The sequence below is a fragment of the Rhopalosiphum padi genome, chromosome 2 (genome assembly GCF_020882245.1).
Source record: "Rhopalosiphum padi isolate XX-2018 chromosome 2, ASM2088224v1, whole genome shotgun sequence".
Classification (NCBI taxonomy): Eukaryota; Metazoa; Arthropoda; class Insecta; order Hemiptera; family Aphididae; genus Rhopalosiphum; species Rhopalosiphum padi.
In genome coordinates this window covers 2145381-2171827 of record NC_083598.1, presented here as the reverse complement: position 1 = coordinate 2171827, position 26447 = coordinate 2145381, and the positions used below count along the sequence as shown (strand labels likewise).

Here is a 26447-nt window from a genome sequence, read left to right as displayed (position 1 = left end):
AAAAGTGTCCAGAATTTAAAAATAGAAAATAATGGGTTACATTTCTTACAATGTCCAAAATTGTTCGTTATGAACTTACATTTTCATTTATATTATACGCACACACGTCATAGACTCATAAAGGAGACCATTTTTAATAAGTATTATTAGCAGCTATTATTAGTTACAACTTACAATACGCACAATAACTACAATGCCATGCAATTGAGAAGAAAAGCATTAAGTCTTCAGTTTGTCGTTAAAATATTATGTTTATTAAATTTAGAAGTTTAAACGCTTAGTACTAATAACAAAGTACATAGATAACGAAACCTTTACGAGTTTTCGACGGATAAGTATATTTGTTTTTAAGTTTCATCTCCGAGATTGATTTGATTATTGTTGGTAATAAATACAAACTAAATAAACGCATAAACGAATGATGAAAACATTGTTTTTAAAAATTCAATCATCAAGATAAATTGGTATATATTGTAGAAGGCATAATAACTTATTTTGTTATTTCAATCAAAAATGACTTTCATATTTTCACCAAAATATGATAATATAGATAATGTAGTTTCATCTTTTCGCCTAATGGCAATAAATTGTATTATTTTCAACAACGGTTTCACATTTAACATTTTTAGAAATACTTTTTAAAAATTAGTTTAATAAAGTCATAATTAATATTTTTTAGTGAGCACCATAAAGCTTTAATTTATCTCCAAAAGTTTTTTTATCTATTTACATTAAAATAGATATATTATATTATTTTAATATACTATTTAATGTGGCTATTAAATACAATTTAATTTTCGATAAATATTCCGCTATTTTTAAATCAAATAAACATAAACAGATATTACATGCCATAATTACTATTACTAATATTGGTTATGTGATAACTGTAAGGATCGGAAGTTATAGGAGTAAAATGGGCACACAAATATGCAAACATATTATTTAAATTTTAAATTTTATAAAAAAAATGTTTAAATAAATTAAATAATATAATAATACATTTTTTTAGTGTTGTTAAATACAAGAAATCAAATAAAAAATGTGGAAAATTAGTTAAAAGTTATTTGTTTTGAATAATATTGAGTTATTCATTGAAATATTATTTAAAATATAAAGGTTAAGAATGAAAAAAAAAAATCAATTTTATATAATATACACTTCGGATAAGATATTTCTAATCATATTGTTATCAATTATGCGTATCTATTAGAGTGGAAAATGTGGTTTAAAAGATTATTTTCTGTGATGGTTTTATATTTTATATTACCAGACCATTTATCGATTATAGTGAAGTACGATGTCTCAAGACACAATTCTACGTGCTGTGACCGGATAATAATTCACAGCAGTGGAATTGGATCCATTGGACTGGACACTGCATATTCGTAGAAACTAAATTTTAACTACAGTGGTAGGTAAATGAATAAATAGTATTGATAAAATATATTCTTTTTGTCCACAAAAAAAATTCAGTGAGTACTTTCTTGTTTGTTAAACTCGATTTTAAATCTAATTTATGATGTTTTAAATGTCTGAATACTTAATAACAAAAAACAATGGTTAATTGAAAAATTCCAAAAATTGAATAGCATAAATTCATGTCGTATGCCATAAAATCAGAATTATATTACTTACGTATTTTATTACTGTTTAAAAATCATAGTATATTGAAATAATCAGGTTGACATAGGAAATACTTAAGTGATAGAAATATTGCACTTTTGAGACATAAAACTATATAATATTATTATAGCTAGGTTCAGCAAAGAATCTTCATAACGTATTTTAATGTTTTTCACTTAATTTAAAATATGATGATATTTTAATTTCTAATATAGGTGAGTATAACATTACACAAATTGTTTAGTTAAAATAAATAATAATTTTTTTAGACGATTACACGTTGAAACACAAATTACTTAAGGTGCAATGATAGAATTTCTTAGTCGTGATGTGCATTAGTGCTGTCATGTTCCATATTATATAGTGTTATGTCATCTCACAATATAAATTATCTGTAACAATCAAAAATGGTCTTAAAATTTGAAATATCTATGTAAACTATAAATGATATGAAATACGAGTATCTTCACCGATGTTATGCGTTTGAGTATCGTCAATCGTCCAAGTGTCCACGATTATACGACCTTTGCGTTTTTTTTTCGATTTAGAGGTGACGATCGTAGTCGACGGTGTTTGACGCCAATGGTAATAGGCCTTCCAAGTCAAAAAATATATAAGTTCGATGAAACTCAACAAAGACCCACCCAGAAACAGACCAGCGCAACCTCCAAACGAAACTGCAAATAACAAAAAAACAGACCGTTTCGATATGATATGTTTTTAATTTATTAACGTTAAAAATGCATGCGCACCCAACAAGTCGAGCCATCCGAGGACCAAGTCCGATCTGTAAAGTATGCATGTGCTCTGTATGAAGTGTGCGTCAATCAGTATAGACGACGACGAATTTCTATAATAATATTATAATGCAGTGGCTATAACTATATTAATGATAATTTACCATAAATCGATAATTTATATCGTTTATCATAACGTCGTCGGCCGTATGAAAAAATATAGACAAAAAGTGCGAGGGATTTTCCGCCATAATACTTAAATGTTTCGAATACGTTTCAAAGTACATTGGAAAAAAGTATTTATATACTGAGTGGTTTATTTTTAACGTATGCTATTTTTTATTTCAAACTCCATATTAATGGTTTATTAAATATTTTTACGTAATTTTAAGTCGTTAAAAACAACATTATTCTAAAAAAGAGTATTTTTATTTTTTTATATTGAAATTTTTTTTAATTAAAATTCTAGACTAATTTTTTCATGATTGATAATTATTTAAAGTTTATTTGAACGGATTACACGGATTCCTCGCAATATGCTATTATTTTTTATAGTTTTTCAATATTTTTGTTAAATAATAATCCATTGCTTTTATTTGTTAGATATAAGGTATATATATTGTTGAAGTGTTTTGAATTCAATGCGTATACTTTATATGTTTTATTTATCCCCATTGTATATTGTTATGCATTTAGACCGTATAATATAAGACAAGTACCGTGCCAACGAAATAGTGGAAAAATGCTAGTGGAGAAGCCTCCTCCCGGATGTCTTGAAGGGGAACGAAAGCAGCTAGGTATTTAATAAGTGGCTAAAATATGTTGAAAATTATGGTAATAAATTAATTTAAATGCTCTACAAATTCTTTTAGGTGTAGTGGATTAATATAATTTACTTTCTCAGTTACTCAAGTCACGCATAATATAACGTTTTTAACGGACAGAAGAGAATATTTTTAAAGGAAGTTTAATCCTGATTTTTATTAAATAATTCAATAAATTGAATTATTTTAATTAAAAATTTCAAAAATATTGAAGACATAGTTTTGATGTATGAAATACACAAATTTAAGACATTATGATAAAACCGTAATTATTGCTGCATTTAAAGAGAGTATTTTTTTTCTAAAAATAGTAAAAAAAACTGGTCTTATGATAATAATATTCTCTAAAGTGGACAGGCGTGTATTAGTATTTTTCATATAAATTTAGCAGCATAACTCTCCAAGTCGTCTAAGTTGAAACTGACTTACAGCACTGTCGATATGGATGGTTCGGCAATGGTTAGTTCAGACAAGTACATTTGGTGAACGCAATCTGGCATGCAATCGCATTTCATTCCGGGCAGATTACTTGTCATAAGCGCAGTTTGTTCGGACGGAATAAGACTTTTGAAGAATTCTGAAAATAAAGGGAAAAATGTGTATTTTTATATATTATTATTATGACACCATTACGGCTCTTACGGTTTTTCTCAGACAGGCATAACAAATCTTCGACGTTGCATGGCCGCAATGTAGTGTTTTCTATGGTGAAAAAAAATCTACTCATATTCGTTTCGTTTAAAGTCAAATTTGTACGCCAAACACAGATTGGTATTTTATTGTTTTCGCAAAACTGTTTTCAAATGATGGAGACGACGATGACTTACGATTCATGAGCCCAAACATGAACTCCAAATAACAGCCGCAGTGATGAATCACGTGATCCATGTAACACGCTGTCTTGCAATTCCTCCGCAAGTAGTAATTTGTACCCATTCTGGTGGAACTCTCTTCGGCGAAAAGACACCGTCGCATTTTTGGCTTCAGTCTTTTCGTCCTCTGCGTGTTGTATATCCTATCTCCCCACACGTGAACGATGCCAATACTACCCGCCGTCACGACCATATCCGATCCAAGCGGAGCGCCTCTGGGTTCACCAATCATTATCTGAAATAATATAGTAAGTGTATAACGCTGTACATATTATAGAGTAGCTCATCAAGTATGTTCATTCCCTTTTTATAATGCAATTATTCAACATTTTATTATTGGAATTTTTAAATAATATACTTAAAAATCATATTATCACATTTTTGACATTTTTTGTACTACTTAACGAGTGTCACGTGCAGATACAAATTTTGATATTATGTTAACAAAAAAATGTTAATGTGAAGACGTAGTGATTTAAAAATATTAATGATCTGTATTAATCTAACATTTTATGATTTGTATAAATAGCCCAAGTATAATAATTGATGCTAGATTCAAGATTATATCTATTTTATATTTCATACTCAGAACCTATACTCAAACCAAAAATCAAAATTTAAATAATAACCATTATTAAAGAAAACACGGGGTTCAACATGCTTGGTGTATCACTTTGTTTAGTGCTCTATAGGAATTGTTGAGACTTAGCGTCACCGCATAACCTGATCTCACATGGGTACCATCATATTAGTTTTAAAATAAGATTATCAAATCTGTTTGTGAAACTAGGGACCGAAATGTTGATATTTATATGAGAAAATTATTTATCTATTTAGGTTATTGCCACAAAAAAATATACAATTTTAATATTGCTTATCAATATGCAAAAATTCAATACTTTGTGAAATAATTCCTATTTATTTTATATGTACATGCATTAATTTAATCTTGTCTACACTAGCATACAATCAATTCAAACCAATACGTCATATTATTAAATGTTACGAGTAAAATAAAGTAGCCAAATACATTTTATTGAACAATTCTCCAAATGGCGTGCATATAATTTAATGTAGGCACCTAATATTATATAATAATATATTAGCTGTTGCGGCTATTCGACACAACACTATTGCGATACATTTTAGTTATCAATGTGAACATCGCGATATTATACACAATTATATGAAATCGATACTTCACAATCGTTAGCTCTGATATTATCACGGTACCCGTGGTTACGCTTAAAATAATTGAAACTATATAGGAATTATTCACACGAGGTCCTCATTCCTTCTCAAATAATTAAAATAATCGAAAAATGTCAAAAACACTTGTTGTTTCATTATTATTTTTTAACGTTAAATTGGTGGAGGGGGACCTAATGGTTTTAAATTTTTTTATTACTTAAGCTATATTCTACGTAATAGTAAAAAACTATATATTTTACAATTTACCCGCGTCGATGGTTTGGCGTCCACTCCGGGGGCGATCTGTCCCGGGGACATTGTTGATACGTACATCCTGTAACAGTGATTTAAATAAGTAAAGACTATACGGCGTCGGTGAAAATCAGTTTTATACCTGACACCAGACCACTGACCATTGTCGCCCGTCCTTCTTGGTCGGAGTTCTCCGGACTCTGTTCGCCAAAACGCCCCAATTAGACCCGAGTCCGCACCGAGTCTTCTGCAAAACATATCGATATCACATTTTACAGTAATGTATAATAATGGTATATACAGACATTTTGCCGTGATGACCAATAAATACTCACGCTCTACTATACTCGGAAAAATCGGAATTAAACGAATGGCATAGGCCGAATTCGGTGCGCTGCAACTCGAACACGTCACAGCAGTTCACTCGTTTGAAATTCCACCAACAACCACCATGGGAAAAAACTTCCTCGCACGGCCTCATTACCTGTTAATATTTAATAAATCTCATCTGAATAATATCTATTAATTTTAAGAGAGCACTATATACCGATTATCTGAAACGATTACGCGTATACGTGGTATATACGTGCACCATCGTGTTAGAACATTATAACGACCAATAAATATATATTTTATAAAATATACTAATTAAATAATCAAAAAATGTTATATATTTATCACTCACGATCGAGGGTTATCGAGATTCGTCAAAATTTCTCTATAGACATTTTTAAACTAGTAATACGTTGTTTGCACTATATAGTATAATTTAATACTATATATTAATAATATTTAATTTTTTTTCGAGGGTTGTAGAATTTTGAAAAATGTTTGTTTTACTTTTAATTAATTGTGAATTTCCTAGGCCTATTCGTTGTCAAATCATTTTGACACCTCCTCAAAAAGCCTACGAAGTTTGAACATAACCATTTATTATGATTCATAAACTAATTAAATTACTTATATACAGTAGAGACGAACCTTCACTAGAAGTTCGGTGAGGTTTAGTCCGATAAGCTTAGGTAATTCAGGAATGTTCTTCAGCTCGTCGAACTCATCAAAATCGCCATACGATACCACAGAGAACGTTTTCAACAATTTTCTCACGACGGGCAATTGACTCGGTTTGATTCCCGGCACGTCTCTATACGTAATTATACATTTTATTCAGTCGTGTTCTATTAATGGGCTAAAAAACTAAAATGTATTATCGTTCCATAAAGAATGTCTTGGTTTGAATATGCCGTGTGTTTTCGTAGTGCGATTTGTTAGTGATTCACAATTTTTCAACCTCTGACCACAACCCATAAAGAACTGAGAGAAAATATTGAAAAGGCTTTTGATTTATGTTAGTTAGGGTTTTGTTGTCATTTTAACCTTATATCCATTGGGGGGGGGGGGGGTATATTGAATATTTTCAAATAAAAAAAAAAAAATTATAACCTAACTACAGTTTTGATTAGTACCACTTTAAATTGTGAAAGTGTAATACTTTGTTAAATATATATCATTTGGAACCACGACATTCTTTATGGATTACTTTTATACAATTGTTAAGCGTGATTCTAACACTTAATATTACACGGTAATCTTTGTGATAGATAACCATACTACCAACAAATGTTAATAATTCTAACTGCAATTGCTATTATTACCTAATCAGTTTCAATGTATATTTAAATATTGTTTTAAATATAAGTATACAAATTATTATTAAGTGAGAGGAGTTTTATTGGAGATTTACCAAATTTTATTTCTTCAAACTACAAAGCAGGTAATTGTTAATTAACCCGAATAACTAATTACGAACTTATATTTATTTATTTTAATTTTTAAAAACGCGTATTAAGTAAGAGGACGTTAAAATCACAATTTTTCCATCATATTAACATATAATATCATAGCAAACTTATGTTTGGCAGTTATAATAGTATATGTAGTAACTTTTAATAATAAAGCTAATTGACCTCTTACCTCAATTTTTTATAATATTAATTTAATTTTTAAGCAAGATAATAATAAATTAGTGTGATATAATACTCTAATTTCACGTAGCCTGCACGATAAATGACTGCAATTATTAAAATTAGTTTAAATAATAGTTAACTGCATATTACGTTTGCTTTCAAACTGATTTAACATTTAATATTCAAGTACTTTTATTTTATAAAACACTTGAAAATATCATGATTTAAAGTCATTACATAACAATATTTTGAAGAAAAAAATTATATTGTTTATAGGTACTAATTTTTATAGTTTTTATTGCTATAAAGTTTTTATTCTTTTGAACGGCTCTTTTATATTTGTAAAAATATACTCTGCTTTGGAATAAGATAGGAATAAAATGATTTTTTTTTAATTTGTAAATAAAATAATAATCTATTTTATAGCGAAACATTTGATATTATGTTATATTACTTTGCGGTCAACTGCATGACCCGTTCCCAGTCCACTCTTGAACTGTCACATATTACTACCATCGGAAACGCTATATCGGCGTAGCTTAAAAATGTCGTTTCGACCACCGTGTCGATTGTACTTTTTTTGTACGTTTTCCACGATTCGACGATCGCGTAAGTTGCAAACAGCATAGCGCATATTACAGTTACTGACCAGAACGCTCTGAAACACCACAATTATATTGTTGCTGTAAGAAAATCAGCGGGTTCAATATATAAGGAAAAGAGTACAGTTTAGATCCATGCTCATTTTAAAATTGTTTTATCAAAATTCGTTTTATGTTACTAAAAACTGTAATTTAAAAAAACTTAAATGCAATCTCTCCCCAGTATTATAATGCTTAGTAAGTAAGTACTGATGATCAAAATTTGATTATTCATTTATATACAGCATAAATAAATATTATACCTACTAATAAAAAAATCAAAACAAAACATTTTTTAAATTTATACTGAATAAGCTATCACAATTTAATTATTAAAAAAAAATTCATTTTTTCAGTTTGTCGGTGCCAAAACATAAATAAGTTACATTTTTTTCGAAAACTTATAGATTCTATACCCCTGACATAGATTTTTAATAATGGGTATTTAAATTGTATAACTGTATTTTTAGTATTTATTATTAACACAATATTCACAATTTATTATTGATTAATAATGATAAAATTATTCAAATAATATTTTAATACTTTAAATTATAAAGAATTCAATTTACAGTAAGAATTAGAAAGACTAAATCCTTATCTCCGAGTGACGATATTATTACTAAAACAATATACTCTCGAGGAGCCATAATACCGACTTTTCTCCGGCGCTCCGGTTCTTTCCTACGATGTGGTTGAGGCCGTGCAACGAACACTGATCGCAAACGTCGTCTAAAATGTTTTTCCATACGTTTGCTCGGCGTTCGGCGTTAGATCTATCGTGCTGGGTTGCTTTGTTCCGAAACCGGATGTGTTCCACTCTCTTAGACACGGACGACAATGTTTTTCCAGAATATGACATCGCTATACATATATCAATGTAAATCGGTGGTTACAATAGAGATTATAATAAGCCCTAAAATCCATTGAAAAATAATAATTAATTAATATCAATTACTTAATACGTTAAAAAAAAAAATTAATTTTCACATAAAAATATAATATTTTAAAATCAAAGTGAAATATCAAATGGTTCTTCTTTTGAATAACTTTTAATTGTACCTACACACAACATACAGTAAGAATCTGATAAAAAAATATCAAAACAAAAATGTATTTAAAATCAATAATATTACCTTAAAATTTCGCGAAAAGTTTTACTTTTCTTTAATTAGAAAATCAAAAAGGAATTTTGCAAGTATCTATTTATTTTCTAGCGCTGAAATTTAATAAAATATTATCAATTACAGATGTACAAAATCCTTAAATACGCCAAATGAATAAAAAAAACCTTAAAATTTTCAAAATATAACTGTACCTACATACATGCAGAATCGTTAAGTCGTGAAACATATTTTAGTATAATATAGAATGTAAACGTATACCAAATCAATGATCGTGTGCACCAATACTGTTGTCCTAACGATTTTCAAAACATTTTTCACACTATTATTCAAGTCCACAGAATTAGCTCACAAAACTCATAATGCAATAGTACGAGCAAGTTTTTTTAAGTTTACAATTCTATATAATAATATTATTATAATGTCACCCATCATATTACTCGTTGACGTTATAAAATAATAATAATAATTTTGCTTACAACATAATGTATGCGTTGACAGGGGCATATAGTTATTTGATACATATATATATATATAATATATTACTTGTAATGACAGTCCGAAGATTGTAAATACACTATAACATCATATTATTATTATTATTATACTCATAACAATATATGAACAACAATAAAAATATAATAATTCCATAAACTTTTCACGAAGAAATATTATTATTTAATAAAATTTAGTTTATCAAGTAATAAATATTTTTCTATTTTTAAACATTTAATAAATATGTTGTTTTTTGTGAGTGAATAAAATATAATCATAATATTATTTCTGGGAAATTCATTTATTTATTTATTCTTTGATCCGTGAAAACGTATAATTTTCGTCTGGCTAAAATTAAAATGCCTCTTATTGTTTTGAAAATATAATATGTATAGTATAAGTTATACAGGTACTAATACAATTTAAAAATGATCAAAGGTTTGGAAAAACTATATAAATATATATACATTCTATTTAGAATATTTTCTTGTTGATCCGTTTTTTATGGTACATAATAATATTATTTATTTACAACTTTTTTCACATTTCAATAATTTGATTATGATGATTTAGGATAGTAACTGAAACAAAGAATCAACTCGCCAATTTAACGATACATTAAAAACAAAACAACTTTGATTTCTCAATTCATTTAATACTTACTTATAAAAATAGTAAAAATATTCATAATCTTGCAGAATATTATCACTCTTTATCACTTTTTATCTCTTTCAATTTCTGAAAAATGTCGAAATACATGATTCATTAGTTTTGTCGAAGATTATAAGAATAAAGAATCAAGTAAATTCAACAATATAAATATCGATTCTCAGACAAACATTACCACTCACTTTTACCCCATTAGGGGACGAATTTCTAAAACAAATTTCTTAAACGGCGGTTGTAATATAAAATCACCACCCTCGCCATATTTAAAATTGTTTTCCATGCAGTTAAATTTTTAACCATATTAAAGTAATTATTTAGTTTCATCCCCTTAGGAATCGATTTAATGAATAAAAGTAACCTTATGTCCTTTTTTAGAATTTAAGTAATCTCTATACCAAATTTTACCAAAATCGGGCCATTGGTTCATTCGCCGAACAAATTCATTTCCTAGTTTTCCTGAGACGATATTCAAACATTTTAATCAATGTCCGTTAATCAGTTATTTTACATTTTTATAATTTATTCTATTTGTTTTATTTTTCTCAAAATGTTATGCATTTTACGTTAATATTTTTTTCCAGCTGCCTGTAATTAGTCTATTCATCGAACATAAAACATACGCATTTTATTCACACTCCAATCGATATAATATTAGACCAACTACCCTCGTAGCGATGTTGTTATCTTAATACGAACAGTATTTGTGAAGTTTAAAGTTCACAATTTACGGCGAAACATCTACAAGAATTTCATCACACAATATTATGATATTCGCTCACGCGCACATGCTGCCGTATGTTAGAATATAATAGCGTTTTAACCTATTTTGTTTGTAAACGTATTTTTCCACGCCGCAGGTATCATACTGCACAGATTACAGAAGTTATGTCTATTATTATATTTTTAAGACGTCAGACAACTAAAATATCCCATCTCTTTCCAAAAACTCACGGAAGTAAACGTGGTTTTTGTAAGGCTTTAGCTTTACCTGCAATCGTACGGTTCATTCCCGTATATCACTTTTCTTGTGAATGCATGATTTTTCTTTTTGTTTCATACAATTCAGCTGCAATCCGTGGTGTAATTGTGTTTGTAATTTTGTATATTTTTGCAAAATTCTAAGAGTAGTTTGTACTGCAATCTTAGACTTCACACTAAGTCTCGTATTGTGTACGTAGTACCTACGTATGCGAATCGTCGTGAGTGCTGTACACTTTATCTACATTTTACCCATAAACCCCAAAAAACTTTCAAGAAAATTTTTTTAAATTCAAAAACTACGGAACACAAACCTTGGTCATGTCACTATTTGTCAAATTGTTTTTTACGATGATCTATCGTTGAATTCAAATTTACAATTACTTACATGACAATCTTTTTAGATATTTAAAGTTCATAACACAATATTAGTGTCTGTAGACGACAATCAGGGGAAATATTTCAGTCTTAAATTAATAAAATGTATATTATATATATTTTACTCAAATTTATCAGGATAGCCCTAGTCTTCTTAAGCCACCTCTATGTCTATATCAATAATGTTATATTGTGCATATATTGTAGGTTGTTATTGTTATCTTAATTTTTATATTGTTAAATTATTTAATAAGTTCATATAACATGATATTATTGATGTGGTTTGTTTTTTAAATCGTTATACACGTATTAAACATAATAATATTACTAATAAATCACTATAACATTGTGTAAAGGTGGATGATTAGGTATAGATGTATACTATTAAAAGTATTTTTTTCACATGAAAGATATTATTATGGTATGGACGTTTTACTGCCCATGCAATCGTCCATTTTCCAGGTGTCCGTTAAAATTTGATGTCCTTTTCCTTTTTTTTTACTTTTGGATTTAACTGATTTCGGTGGTGATCTGCGCCAATGGTAGTAAACTCGCCACGTCAAGAAATATATAAGTTCGATGAAGCTCAACAGCGAACCGCCTAAGAACAGACCGGCACAGCCACCAAATGACACTGTGAATTGATAACAAACACGTTTTAAAAGAATATATTTTCCAAACGATAGTTTGCATGGACACTCATTAAATTATTTAATGAATCCATAGCATGTTATTAAACAAATAAATTTTATTCTTCCACTAAACGGTCATTAAACGTCTAATAGCATCATTAAGTCATTAAATTATTGGTTACCAGTTAATTAAACTAATGGTCTGATTTCGGCACATTAAATTTTAGTTAGCCATTAAATTCGATATCACACGTCGCAACTTTGCGCTTTTACCTATATTAAAATTTAAACAGCTGAACATTTGCTATCACTTTACTTGTGATAAGTTTTAAGCTTCAACATAAACTTTGGTATCATGTTTAAAACCAATACGTTTTATTCAACTATTTGTGTAGCCCAAATGGCTCAATAAAATATTTAAAAATTAGATAAAAGCGTTCATTAATTATATTTAAGGAATTTTTTTATGCAATTAAGCCTTGTAAAATAATTGAGTAAAAGGGTTCAAATACTTTTTAAGTAATTACTCAAATTACATATTTTATTTTTTCAATTTTATCACGTAAAAAAAATTTAGTTTAGTTGATTTATAAAGAAAAAAATTTTTAAAATACTATATTATATATTGTATAATATGTTATATATATTTTTATAAAAATATATCTACTTAAGCTGCTTACAATTTTCATAAATAATAGCATTATAGCTTCCGAGAGCTATTAAATATTTGAAAATACCTATATATTTTTTATATTATTATTTTATACATAAGGCTGTGAATTGGATATACGTGTAGATTTTATTTCATATAGGATAAAAACATTTATATATAATTAAAATATCTGTGTAATTATAAATTATTAGCTAGTTATTTAAATTTAATTAATTTTAATTTTGTAACAGTATAAATGTTAACTATTTTATTATTATTTTTTAAATTGTGAGAAAAAAATCAGATAAATAGAAAATTCTCATTTATATTATAATTTTACATCACATTGTTATGCCGTGTTCTCTATTAGTTTAGTAGTATTCCACTTTATAAATACTTGATAAATTAAATTCTCCATAGCTCTACATCTTATATAAACTATCGTTCGTTTTTAGAATAAAATAATATTTATAATAAACCTATTAAACGCAAAAGGCTTAACCAGTTAAATATTTTGGGTTTCTAGTAAATCCATTTTAAATTCCATTTCATTGTGAACCTTTCAACATATTCTATGATGGAAAATACAGTGACATGTAAAAAGTGCCAAATAATCGGGTACACACCCAACAAGTCGAGCCATCCGAGGATCAAGTCCGATCTGTACAGTATGCACGCGCTCTGTTTGAAGTGTAGATCGATGAGTATGGACGCTGAGGAATTCCTGAAACGGTAACAATACGATGGACGACGATTATAATTTAACTATTATTTAACTAGTTTCCTTATTTTAACAATATTATATACCGACTTACTCCTCCATCGTCGAGTCGGTGTGTTCGGCGATGGTAAGTTCGGGTATATACATTTGGTGGATGCAATCCGGCATGCATTCGCATTTTAATCCTGGCTTATCTTTCATGAAAAACGAAGGCTGTTCGAAGGGTATGTAATTGTTGAAATATTCTGAAACACGCAGATATCATACGGCGGTTATAATAGTATTGTGTCGAATTCGGTTTCATCGAGCTCCGTGGCATATGCTTACGGTTTTTATTGGATAAACACAGTAAATCTTCCGCGTTACACGGCCGTAATGAGTCGTTTTCTTATACATGAAAAAAAATGCTTTAAATTAATCAATATGTTTTACATTACTGCGTCATCATCGACTATGTTATATTTAGTATATTCGGTTCACACGACGTTAACGAAAATATTGCAACAGACAATATCAACTGACGTCAGTTGTGTGCATCACTAATACTGGTGCCGCACTAGTCCTACTTCTTAAAAAAAAAATAGCATGTGTTTGGTTACAATAAAATTAGTTATAAATTAGATTTAAATAACTTTCTATGATCTACGCATTTGAAAACTTGCTCTTTTAAAATGGGAATACTTTTATAAAGAACTTCGAAATGGTCCGAGAAATACTTAATTAAATTTTTTTACTGATGTTGCCGTATTTAATAATCTTTATCAAACGACTGAGCACGTTGTTGGTGCTGGTTCAGATAAATAGTGAAAATAAACTTCAAAATGTATATAAAAAGTTAGATGACCTAGAAAAGCGGTTCAAGTCGTATTTAAGTTATTTCAGTTACTTTTAAGTCGTTTTTTAAGTAAGAAGTGTGTTGTTTGTACATTTCAATTTTCAAGTGTACTCAGTCAAAAAAAGGTACAACATTCTTAATAGTTCAATTTTGGGTGGATGGATGAGTGGGGGTTAGTTCCACCTTATATATATATATATATACATATCAACTGCATTAAGTAATTAAGAAAGTCTTACGTTTCATGAGTCCGAACATTGCCTCTATATAACAGCCACAATGTTTGACCATGTGAAACATATAACACGACGTTCTGCAATTCCGTCTCAAGTAATAATTCGTGCCCATTCCGGTTGGACTTTCATCGCCGAAGTAACAGTTTCTCTGCTTTGGCTTCAGTTTCTTAGTTCTATGCGTGTTGTATATCCGATCTCCCCACACGTTAATGTTTCCAAAGTTTCCAGCCATCACGACCATATCCGATCCAAGTGGAGCACCTCTGGGTTCGCCCATCAATATCTGTTCGAATACGATAACGATTGTAAGAGTTAAACCATAGATATAACATAACATATTTTTAGTACCCATGTACACTCTATACAAACACACCCAACAAAACAAATTTAAAATGGTTTATTTACAGTTAAGTCAAAATACGCAAAGTCTCGACTTATTAATTTTTAGATTTGCCAATCTACGAATTTACAAAACATTTTCTAACCTTAATCTACTGAAAAATTTAGTTTAAGTGGCTAGATTATAGTAAAAAACACTTATACGTGTATATTTATAGGTTAATATCCACCGTTTTTAATCTATATTCAATGCCTTACCATTTTATTATGAATTTTAACATATTAATTTAATGTCTTGAACGCTCCCCATTCATCTTTATGAAACATTATTTCAATTTTTGATTTAAAATTTTAAATAACTTTACCACGATCTAATTTATTAGTTCTTATAAATAGTGATCACCATTTAAGTATATAGATCAATAAATTACAATAAATTAAACGTTTGATTATAGTGCAAAAAAAAACTCAAAATATATATTATATAGTTTGACTATGCCAAATAAATATTATATTTAATTCATAAAAAAATAAAACTTTATTATTTAATTGATACAAATGTAATGGTTTAGGGAAATTTGGACCTTTTGTAGCTATAAAATTTCTCCGAATCAATTCGAGCAAGTACTAAGAAAATATCACTTTATTTAAAATATTATTGAAAAAAAAATGTTTAAATTTTTGTTTTATATATTATATTTTATAGTAGTATTTCTGATAAGCAATTTAAGCACAGACGATATACATTTTTGTTTTTCATTAAAAAAAAAAAAAGCAATGAGAGAATTTAGTTTGGCCAAACTATGCAATATTTTACAACATATTTGTGTACATTTTAGCAAGTTTATAGTACCTATATTTTAATTCAATATAACTAATGTGAATAATACTTTGTAATATTGTTTGACCCGTTTTTTTAAAAATAAAATTAAGGGGAACTTAAGTCTTCTGAAAAGTTAAACTTCCTATGTACTATGTCTTAGTTCACATCGATTTTCGTAAATATTGTAATTTATAGACATTTTAATATCTATATTTATATAAATACAATAATAATAATTACAATATATTTACCCGGATTGACGGTTTGGCGTTTATATTAGGAGCTACTTGTTCCGGTGTTATCGGTGATATGTGTACTCTGTAACAATAACAAATTTTCATCGCATTTAACATCGAACTAATTATACGGAAGTAAAATAAAACAAACAAAAAAAAAAAATTATATTTCATGTTTGTGTCATTAAAGTCGTTCACCTATGACTTAATCTATATTAATTATTAGTTATTAGTTTATTACCTTCACTGTTTTATTTTTAATTAATACCGTAATATTATTATGTAGAGGTATAAGTCATTTAATAGAAATTAAGTTCAATTTTAAGGGAGATACCAATTTTTTTTTTTAAATAATTTGAACTTATATTTAATTAACCAAACTAAACAAAGCTAAATTTGGTGGGCTCTACAAGTCTGCGAACATTTTATTGTTTTTATAACTCGATATTATGAGTGATTATTGCAGATCAAAAAAATAAAATATATTATATCTGAAGTTCAAACGATTGCAAATGACTTTTCGAGCAGCGTTGTCAATTTTAATTTTTCATATTATTGAGACTTATATAACGACAAAGATAATAAATACGATATCGTTAATGGAGTTCTTTGGTAACTGGTAGGTAATCACCATTATAAATAGTTATAAATAGTAGTATTCTTTTTTAAATCATAGTTTATTTTCCAGCAGATCATCATCATTCAATTGATGAACAGTGTAATAGTATCAGTATGTAATAATAATTATTACCAATAGAAATTATTATTAGAGTATAAAACCTTAAAATTATTAATTCTGAACGTGTAAAAGAATTACTATAATTATAAAATTATTAATATTCATCTGTAAGATAATACAGATAAATAAATTAAATAGTTAGAAATTTCTAAATGTAAATTTAAGTTTCAGTATTTTAACAACATATTTTGATAAATCATTTTAATCATTAAATGGTGAACAGCAGAGTAATAATGAACAAAAATTTGAAAGATAAATATTAAAGGACAATTGTTAGCAAAAAGCTAAAGAAAATACGACTGCAAACAATTTAAAAATTATTCATTGTTTTATCTATAGTGTCTTGTATGAGTAAATATTTCTCTTGCTAATTTTTAATCAAATAAGTAGTTAATCACTAAGCATTCTATTTATAAAATTGGAAAAGTAAATTCCATAGTTTTTTATTCATACAAACGATATGTTAGATCATTCGTTTACATAAAAGAAGTAGGTTACGTACGCAAATTAAAATGTTCTATTCACTTAAATGATATGGTTTATTTTTCAATTCACATAAATGAAACGTTTCCCCGTCAGCGAGCACAACCCTTTTACCTGATGCCCGACCATTGACCCTTATCGCTCGTCCTCCTAGGTCGGAATTCGCCGGAGTCGGTTTGCCAATACGTACCGATAAGACCAGAGTTTGCACCGATTCTCCTACATGGAACAATGTCGTGTGTTAATGACGAATAGTATACTGTTGTAGTATAATTGTTATTTTACGAATAGATATACTTACGCTCTGCTGTATTCGGAGAAATCGGAATTAAACGAATGGCATAGACCAAATTCGGTACGCTGCAACTCGAATATTTCGCAACAGTTTACCTGTTTGAAGTTCCACCAGCAACCTCCCGGGAGAAATACTTCATCGCACGGCCTCATAACCTGTATAACAATCGTTCAAAATGTTTGATAATAGTTACAACGTGTATATATAACAAATAATATCGTAAAATTGTGCTGATAATAATAATAATATTTATTATTAAATCAAATAAATATTACAAAATAAATAATAATTGAAAAATATCTAATGTTTACAATGATAGATATTCAACAGGAGACGATTTCAAATCAAGGAGAATAGTATACAGATTTATGAAATAATATGTAATATTGATATTACTAAAAATATATTAAAAGAATGTATTAATATTATTCTTATACAATATACATATTATAGACACTCTAGAAATTATTTATGTTCAAACTATGACTAATGGGAAATTGAATAAACGTGTTTCCATAGACTGTTCTCGTTTTAGGTACAAAACCATTATACTGAAATTTATGACGAGTAAAGTAGATATGAATGGGAACAGCAATCTTATCTTTCATAATATACTTTAATTAATATGAGTGTTTTAAATATAAGAATTTAAAGTTTAGAATATTTTACTCTTTGTATAAGTTAGAAGTATAATAAATTAAAGGCCTATTAAAAATAAATCTGAGTAAAGACTTTAAAGTTACTTCAAGATTGCAGAAATGAGTGTGGTATAATATATCTTTCCGAAATTAAATTTTATAAGAAATAATTAATTAAATAAATTAGTACTAAGAACATGCTATTTTAGGTTTTCATAAATTAAAATACCTACATATTTTAATATTTTTAAAGAAGTGACTCGATTAAATATTTTAAACTTTCATATACATAGAACACTAGAATTATAAGCTGTAAGATAGATCAATGAACATATATTAATTTTATAGTTTTGAACTATTAACGTATTTTTTTCGCTAAAGTAGATATATTTAGTTTAATCTTTGCTTATTGTTAATTTATATCACCTAGCTAATTTTTTAACAGTAATTTTATTATATCATCTTATGTCATTTTATATAAATTATTTACGCATTACGTTTTTCGTAAAATGACATTATATAATTTGTAAAGCATTTCTTTTTGCATTTTAGTAAATTTCTTTTCAAATTTTTATATTTTTTAGTATTCTCCCTAAAGTTAGTAACTAAACTGTCTAATTGTAATTTGTATGTAGTGTGTTTGTAGTACAAATTGGTATGCATCCAAAAATTAAAAGGTGTAGGTAGAGATATAGAACAACAATGTTGTAGATAATATGGGAAATAATATTGAAAAACAATGTTCTAATGCACGAGTTATGGTAATAATGGAATTATTAATAAAAAAAATATCTATTCCTAGTCCCTAGGTATGCTAAAGAAAAATAAGGAATAAAAAACAGCAAAAAATAATGATTACTGTCCTGAACAATACAGAAGTTATCAATGTTGTTAAATCAAAATACCGTTGTGGGGTATTCCATTAAAAGATATAATAATTCATCCTTAATTTTTCAAGCTTGATAAGAATTATTTCAATTAATAATATTAAATACTACCAAGATCAATAATTGTATCAGAATTTAAAGTTCTATTGTGTTAAATGTATTTTAATTATTATCAGTTTTTTTTACATAATATGCTAAATTTCGTCAGGCATTTGTCACACTTTTATTGTCGTTTTAAAATTCCTAATTTATTATAACTGGAATTGTATTAAGTTTAAAACATTGCGGATCGAAATTAAATTTATATTTTACATTCAACACACGATTATATAGATTGTGAAACAACTTTATCGCACTCACAATGACGATAGAAAATAAATCATTGGGTACGAACTTTAGATTAAACCTGATAAAATTCGAAATATCTACGTTCAGGTCTATATATAATATTATTAATTAAAGATTGCAATGTTTAAAATAAATATGAATTATAAAATTCGCAGAGAAGATAATAAATCATTAAATATATTTTTTTTTAATAATATCATCTAACGAAGAAATTATTTACAATAGTTTAATATATCAGTATAAATAAGGTGCGATGCAAAGTTGAATTTATTAAACGTGTTACCAGTATATTTTGTTACTTGCAGCACATCAAAATATGTACAAATAGTATAACATCATTTCACGGTATTGTTTGAACTCGGCTTTAGAAAACGTTAAGAAATGTCGTGTTAATTACCTTCAGTAATAGTTCGGTGATGTTTAGATGGTTAATCTTGGGGAGTTCCGTTACGTTCATTAGCACGTCAAAATCGTCGAAATCTCCATACGTTATCACCGAGAAAGTTTTCAACAATTTTCTCACGACGGGCAACAAGTTTGCATCGATTCCCGGCAAGTCTCTATAAATATCGTCATAAACACAAAAAATCAGTAGATAACTATTTTGAAAATTTACGAAATCATGAAGATTTTAATAACTATTTGTACAAGATACACATACACGATTTTCACAATTTTGCAGATATTTTTTTTAACATAGTTTTTTTGGGGGGTTTCTGACGTTATATTTAAAACTTATTACCATGCAGTCATGCAGAGTCGTGTATATAATAGTTAACAATTATTTTCAACATTTCAGAATCGGGTTGCAGGTTTGCAACCCAAAAAATGATTGTAGATCATCACACACAAGATTTTTTTTAAAGTATTTTAAGTTATTGTCTGACTTAATGCAAATTAATGATATTACCGTTCAGTCAATCCCATAACCCGTGTCCAGTCCACCCTCGAACTGTCACATATCACCAGCATCGGAAACGCTATGTCGGCGTAACTTAAAAAAGTCGTCTCGACCACCGTATCAATCGAACTGTCGCTGTACATCTTCCACGATTCGAAGATCGCGTAAGTGGCGAACAGGACGGCGCACATGACAGTTATCGTCCAAAACACTCTGTAAATTGCGATGCTCGTGAATGTGATATTATATGCATTGCGATGATCTGACGATTTTATTATATTACAATCCTATCCAGTGTCCATAAGTGTATAATATATAATATATATGTTGCATCCATATAGTGCAATGGTATAAGTTGACTTTAGGTTCATAAAATGGATAATAAACTTGATCCATCTCATGAAATAGAAACCCTTATCTTACTCTTTTGTAATATTTTAAATTAACTACATCATACAGATAACTTTTCATGAAATCTAAATAATAACACGACGTTATCTTATTGAACCTGTTTTTTTAAATATATATTATTATAAAGGATAATATAGTATAAATTAATTATTCTATGATAGGTACTGTGATAATATAGTTATAACTTATAACATTGTATAGTATACCTCTATTGGGTATACCCATTATCGACGACGATCGCGTCAACTTTATAAGTGTAATACGAACATTTCTATATTTACATCTTATTATTTTCATTTTTGGATGATACCACTATACCAGTATTGGTTCTCCGACTTTATACAAGCAATCATCCAAAGTAATAAAATCAGTAACTATACGATAGAATTAAAATAATATTTAAAAAAAAACTTATATAATATAATGTAGATAACTGTAATAGTATAGTTAAACTTTGATAAAATCTACTAAAAGCTACAATACTAAAATGAAATAACTAAGGAGCCTATCCTAAAGAAATTATTTGTTATTTCTATTACCACGTCGTTTTATTTTTGTTACGTCTGTTTTCACCCGTGTACCAGATAAAATCGTTCGTGGCTGTACAAAGGTTTGATACACGAAAATTGTTGTCATATGGTGGTTGACATATATATTTTATAGACAGGTCGTTTTATTTACTACTTTCAATCAACCGCGATATCACCAAATTATATAAATCTAAACAACACAAATAGTTTTTTGTTTAATAATATTGTTATTTAAAATTATGGGTAAATAACAATTTTTAAAGTCTTGTAATGATATAAGGACATAGAGTCGTATTTTTTAGACTTTTATCTTATTTATTAAGTCATTTAAACCCACGCGTCGTAGAGTAAGATACAAAAAACGGGTAGTGTATGTATTTACCAGGATAATGTAAACCTTATCCATATTAACAAGGTAAATGTATATAATATATATATTAGCCAGCTAATTTATGCACTAGCCGATGTGCTGTGGATAAAATATTAAGGCTTATTAATACGGTCATTTAGATACTCTGTTAAACGTAAAGATACATAGATACTATAACCATAAAATGATTATGTTGGTATAAAGGTCAACAATTTTCCATCGCCCAACAGTTCAAATGGTTTAATTATACAATATAATATGTGATATTGTTCTAATAGCAAAAACTAAAAGATAATTAAAATAAAAAAAGAATTGATTACTGCGTATTATGTGTAATTTTAGTTTGTACCATGTAACACTATACTACCGACAAAAGCTCTGCTTAAAGGTAATAGATATTAACAATATTTTGTTTGTCTTAAATATTATTTATTACATAATTATTGGTGTATAAATAACTCTAATAATTTATTAGATTATTCATTTTTATTAAATCGTAGATATTATTATCATGTATGTACTTCATTCACTCAATCATAACGTAAAAAAGTATCCGGATAATTTACTAAATAAACATTTTTCGAATAATATTTTTACTTTATCCAATATCATATAGATACGGACAGTGTTTACCTCAACCGGACGATATAATATACATTACACGTCTTTCGAACTTTACTCGCGTCATATTATGTGACGGTGACCTTGCACAGTGTACAGCGTATAACACACATCATCGCCGATATAATTGAAATAATATTTTAACGCTTTAAACAATTAATGCAATTTACAGTACAAGTTATAAAGGCTAAAAGCCCATCTCCGAGTGACGATATTATATAACTAAAAAATATGCGCTCGAGGAACCGTAATACCGACTTTTCTCCAGTACTCCGGTCGTTCCGGATAATGTGATTGAGGCCGTGCAGCGAACATTGATCGCAAATGTCGTCCAAAATATTCTTCCACACGTTCGCGCCGCGTTTTACGCCGGAAGCGCGGGGCGATCTGTTCCGGTACCGCACCAGTTCGACTCTCCTGGACACGGACGTCTGTTTGGCGCTCATGTTCGCGACGACGAATATATGGATTTTAAGACCGACCGCGGCCGTCGGTATTACTGAACCACGATATACATGTGTACATAAATTACGATATAGTGAACGGACCTTTTCAAAATCATAATAATTACACGTTGTGCAAAACGATTTCATATAAATATTATATTATATTATATCAAGTTATATTCATACCATATTTTATTGTCGTATTTTTCCGTTTGAACTTCCGTTATACACGTTTCGATATATATATATATGCATATGATATGTGATATATTCAATAATATAATAAAAATATATATACCTATACGTTTTACAGGACGTGACAACCTAAGTTTATGGTGTACGATGCATATAATATACTATTATTATTTGTATTGTGCGCATACAATGCTATACTTTTCTGTCTGGTTTTCCGGTAAAAGAAATTCGGTCGTATAGGAAAAATAATAAATTTGTGGTGCACAGAATATTAATATATACTTTGAATATATTGTGTTTCGACTTTCGGGTTTTGATTGATGCGTTTCACCGGGCACTTTTCGAACCGGCGTTTGAACAAATAACAAATGTCATAAATGCAAAATTATTTTATTTTGCTGTCATGATATGATAATAATATATTTAAATATAATAATATTGTATTTAAAAGCAATATATAATATGTCATCATTTCGTGTAACATTTCATAAGTTTTAGCTATTTCTGTGTAGAGACCGATAACTCAAACGATTACGACCGTGTAGGCGTTATTATTGACGGTTGAATAATAAAGTATTTTTCCTCTTGAATTTTTCTTTACTTTGGAATATAATGTCTATAAGATATTGGAAAAATATTGGTTGATAACTAGACGACGACGAGAAAAATAGTGTGAAGATTTCTTTGATTGACATGCGATCTATATTTGTTATTTGGTTGGTGGTTGATTAAAAAGTTGGAAGCTGGTTGGAGGATATTAAACATTGATATGATAATAACAGATCCAAGCGATTTCATCGAGATCATCTGCTCTATACATTTTTAAACTAGGGAAATAAAGTTTGATATTTATTTTGCAATGGATATTCGATACAAGTACGAAATTTTGATTTATTATTTGATAAAAATTAATTAATGAGTTATTATGTAATATTTCCATTGTAAATGATATATTTTTTCTATACGCATTTCGATCGTGATTACGGTGCATAAAAGTTTGAATTAATTACTCGAATTTCAAATTTGTATGACAACTAATTTTAAAGATAAAAATGATTAATTTAAATCGTATTGAATTAAATATTCAAAAATGGTTTTTTTTTTATTTGTCACGTTACAAATAGGTATAAAGTAAATGGTTCGCTTTTTTTTTTTGTGCTCGAGCTTTCGTTTTGAATTAATCTTTTCTAAGAGAGCATTTCTCTAGTGACGAGTATATAGTACGACTAATTATGAAGATATATTCGATACATTTTTATTAATTATTAAAATAAACCAATTTATTTTTTTTAAATTAAATGAATGGGGTAGTTGTATGCAGTAATTTTACTGTAGTATTTGTCATAACAGCATTAAGTTTTTTCTTAATCGACACAAGTAATGGTAATCGCTTCCATCGTATCGCCGTTACTACCATAGTTTGGATTTCAAATTTTTTATTAGACCAGGTAAAATTATATGAAGATGAATCTTTTCGTGTTGATATCGTGACGCACACTTCGGATCCACAGGGTTATACGATGATATTTATCTTAACAAAGATATGTTTTTGTGCAGTATAATTGTCATTTTAATCTGTTTTTCGTTACAGCACTAAGTTAAAAACTGATGCATATTATAACAACGTTACTATAACTAAATATTATACGGTTTCACAGACAAATTCTCGATAAACAATTTTATGATTCATTGTTTTTGGTGCAATTGAAAACATTTATAATTTTTTTTTTTTTTAACGTAACAAGTTATTTATAGAAAATAACGTGGACGGATAACTGCAATGAAAATTTTGTGTAGCGACTTTTTTCATCTTGTTATTATTTATAATTTATAATTTTTATAGGCTATAGGTATCACTTTGTCTTTGAAGAAAATAAGCAAAAAGCAAAACAAATATATATCGACATCCTTACTTTATATTAATTGTATTTAAATATTATGCTTTATCGTGTTGATTCGTGTACGACGGTTATTTGAAAAAAAAAAACAAATTTGTATGACGGCGTTGTGTACAGGCAATATCGGTACACGTTTGTACGTTTTTTATATTATTACTTATCACCCATTAATCATTATCAATTTGTGAATGCATTTTGTATTTTGATTATATTATGTTTTATTTTCCGTTGTTTTAATTTGGAGCTGAGTCTGGTATTGATTATTTTGACTAAGGATTCTTGATATTTTCTTAGCCACGACTCCAATCCACCGACATTAAGTCTTGGTGGGTGGATCATTTTATTTGATCTAATATCAATCATTTCATCATAATAAATAGTGTTGAATTCACAAAAAAAGAATAATATCGACGTAATTCCGTCTACTACTTTTGAATAGGTAAGTATGTAGACGGTGTATGAAAATCGTATATGGAAGTATTTTTAAAAAATAAAAATTTAAACATATATATATATATACATACTTGCATCAATTTATACTAAATCATCAAGAATAGAAATGTGTTATTTAAAAAAAAAATTGTTTTTAGATTATTAAAAAAAAATCCAAAACCAAATTACATGGACTCTTGTATAAGCACCTACTCTCTTGAGTTCACCCACTACGGCGTATACTAAATATTTGTTCCATTCACTGTTTGACAAGTAATATGTATTTTGGAACAGATGAGTTATACTTTTAAAACCACACAGTGGCCAGTACTGAATCATTTAAAAATTAACTTTTACGCACTACACAATATTTTATAAACTTGTTACAACAATAATAATTTAGTGTCATTGAAACTGAAATTATTGCAATATCTGAAATTGATTAATTGGTTGGAGAGGAATTAGCCCCTTATAAAAACAAATAACATTTTTTTTTTCAGAAATATTTTATATTATATATATACATTATATAATGAGTATTTTCACTATGAAAATGTCTTGTTTTCCTTGAAGTCATTTGTGAACGGCAACCGAATGTCAGTTTTTTAACATTAAAACCAGAAAATCTGCTTTTGTTACATAATTGGATTAAATTCAATATAAATGTAATAAATTCAATAACCATTGCAGGTATATGAAAAAAAATGGAGGTGGACAATTTAACCAAAAAACTTTTTAAATAAAAATGTAATATTTGAATATTATTTAATTGCTGTTAAAACAAATTTGTAGGGATATTGCAGCAGATTTTTAAACCTTAAGTACCTATTTAAATTGAAAATATAATGTCATCGTCACTATAAAATCAATATATCCATCGCTGCGTTCAGTATATAAATCTAAATAATTTAGTAGCATTATCTTTAATAGTATTTTAATAAAAGCTGTTCAATCGAATAACGAGAAAATATTTTTATTGAATTTTAAGTAGTCCCTTTCACCATCAATAATATTACGTGATTGCT

The 26447-nt window shown here is 28.0% G+C and overlaps 2 protein-coding genes across 2 annotated transcripts; both read right to left on the bottom strand.

Annotated features, from left to right (window-relative positions):
• Window positions 1–2064: 2064 nt before the first annotated feature.
• On the bottom strand, window positions 2065–8972 carry LOC132922596 (pickpocket protein 19-like). Its single transcript, XM_060986178.1, has 11 exons — window positions 8770–8972; window positions 7924–8127; window positions 6484–6646; window positions 5838–5986; window positions 5645–5749; window positions 5518–5584; window positions 4015–4294; window positions 3830–3889; window positions 3617–3764; window positions 2379–2476; window positions 2065–2303 (listed from the first exon to the last, which is right to left on the bottom strand). The coding sequence occupies exons 1-11, from the start codon at window positions 8970–8972 to the stop codon at window positions 2065–2067; spliced, it is 1716 nt and encodes a 571-aa protein (XP_060842161.1).
• A 3198-nt stretch (window positions 8973–12170) lies between these two features.
• Window positions 12171–22897, bottom strand: LOC132922393 (pickpocket protein 19-like). The gene is made up of 11 exons (XM_060985883.1): window positions 22710–22897; window positions 20529–20732; window positions 20016–20178; window positions 17752–17900; window positions 17565–17669; window positions 16244–16310; window positions 14834–15113; window positions 14087–14146; window positions 13854–14004; window positions 13665–13762; window positions 12171–12388 (listed from the first exon to the last, which is right to left on the bottom strand). Exons 1-11 carry the CDS (start codon window positions 22895–22897, stop codon window positions 12171–12173), a joined length of 1683 nt encoding a protein of 560 aa, XP_060841866.1.
• Between the last annotated feature and the right edge of the window lie 3550 nt (window positions 22898–26447).

Excerpts from the sequence above, each read along its gene's own strand:
- LOC132922596 (XM_060986178.1), bottom strand. The coding sequence starts at position 8,972 with ATGTCATATTCTGGAAAAACATTGTCGTCCGTGTCTAAGAGAGTGGAA. Across the intron at positions 4,295-5,517 it reads ACGCCAAACCATCGACGCGG|ATAATGATTGGTGAACCCAG; the intron begins GTAAATTGTAAA and ends ATATTATTTCAG. Across the intron at positions 2,304-2,378 it reads CGGATGGCTCGACTTGTTGG|TTTCGTTTGGAGGTTGCGCT; the intron begins GTGCGCATGCAT and ends TGTTATTTGCAG.
- LOC132922393 (XM_060985883.1), bottom strand. The coding sequence starts at position 22,897 with ATGAGCGCCAAACAGACGTCCGTGTCCAGGAGAGTCGAACTGGTGCGG. Across the intron at positions 20,179-20,528 it reads GTTATGGGATTGACTGAACG|AGACTTGCCGGGAATCGATG; the intron begins GTAATATCATTA and ends CGATATTTATAG. Across the intron at positions 14,005-14,086 it reads GTGTTTATCCAATAAAAACC|AATATTTCAACAATTACATA; the intron begins GTAAGCATATGC and ends TGCGTGTTTCAG.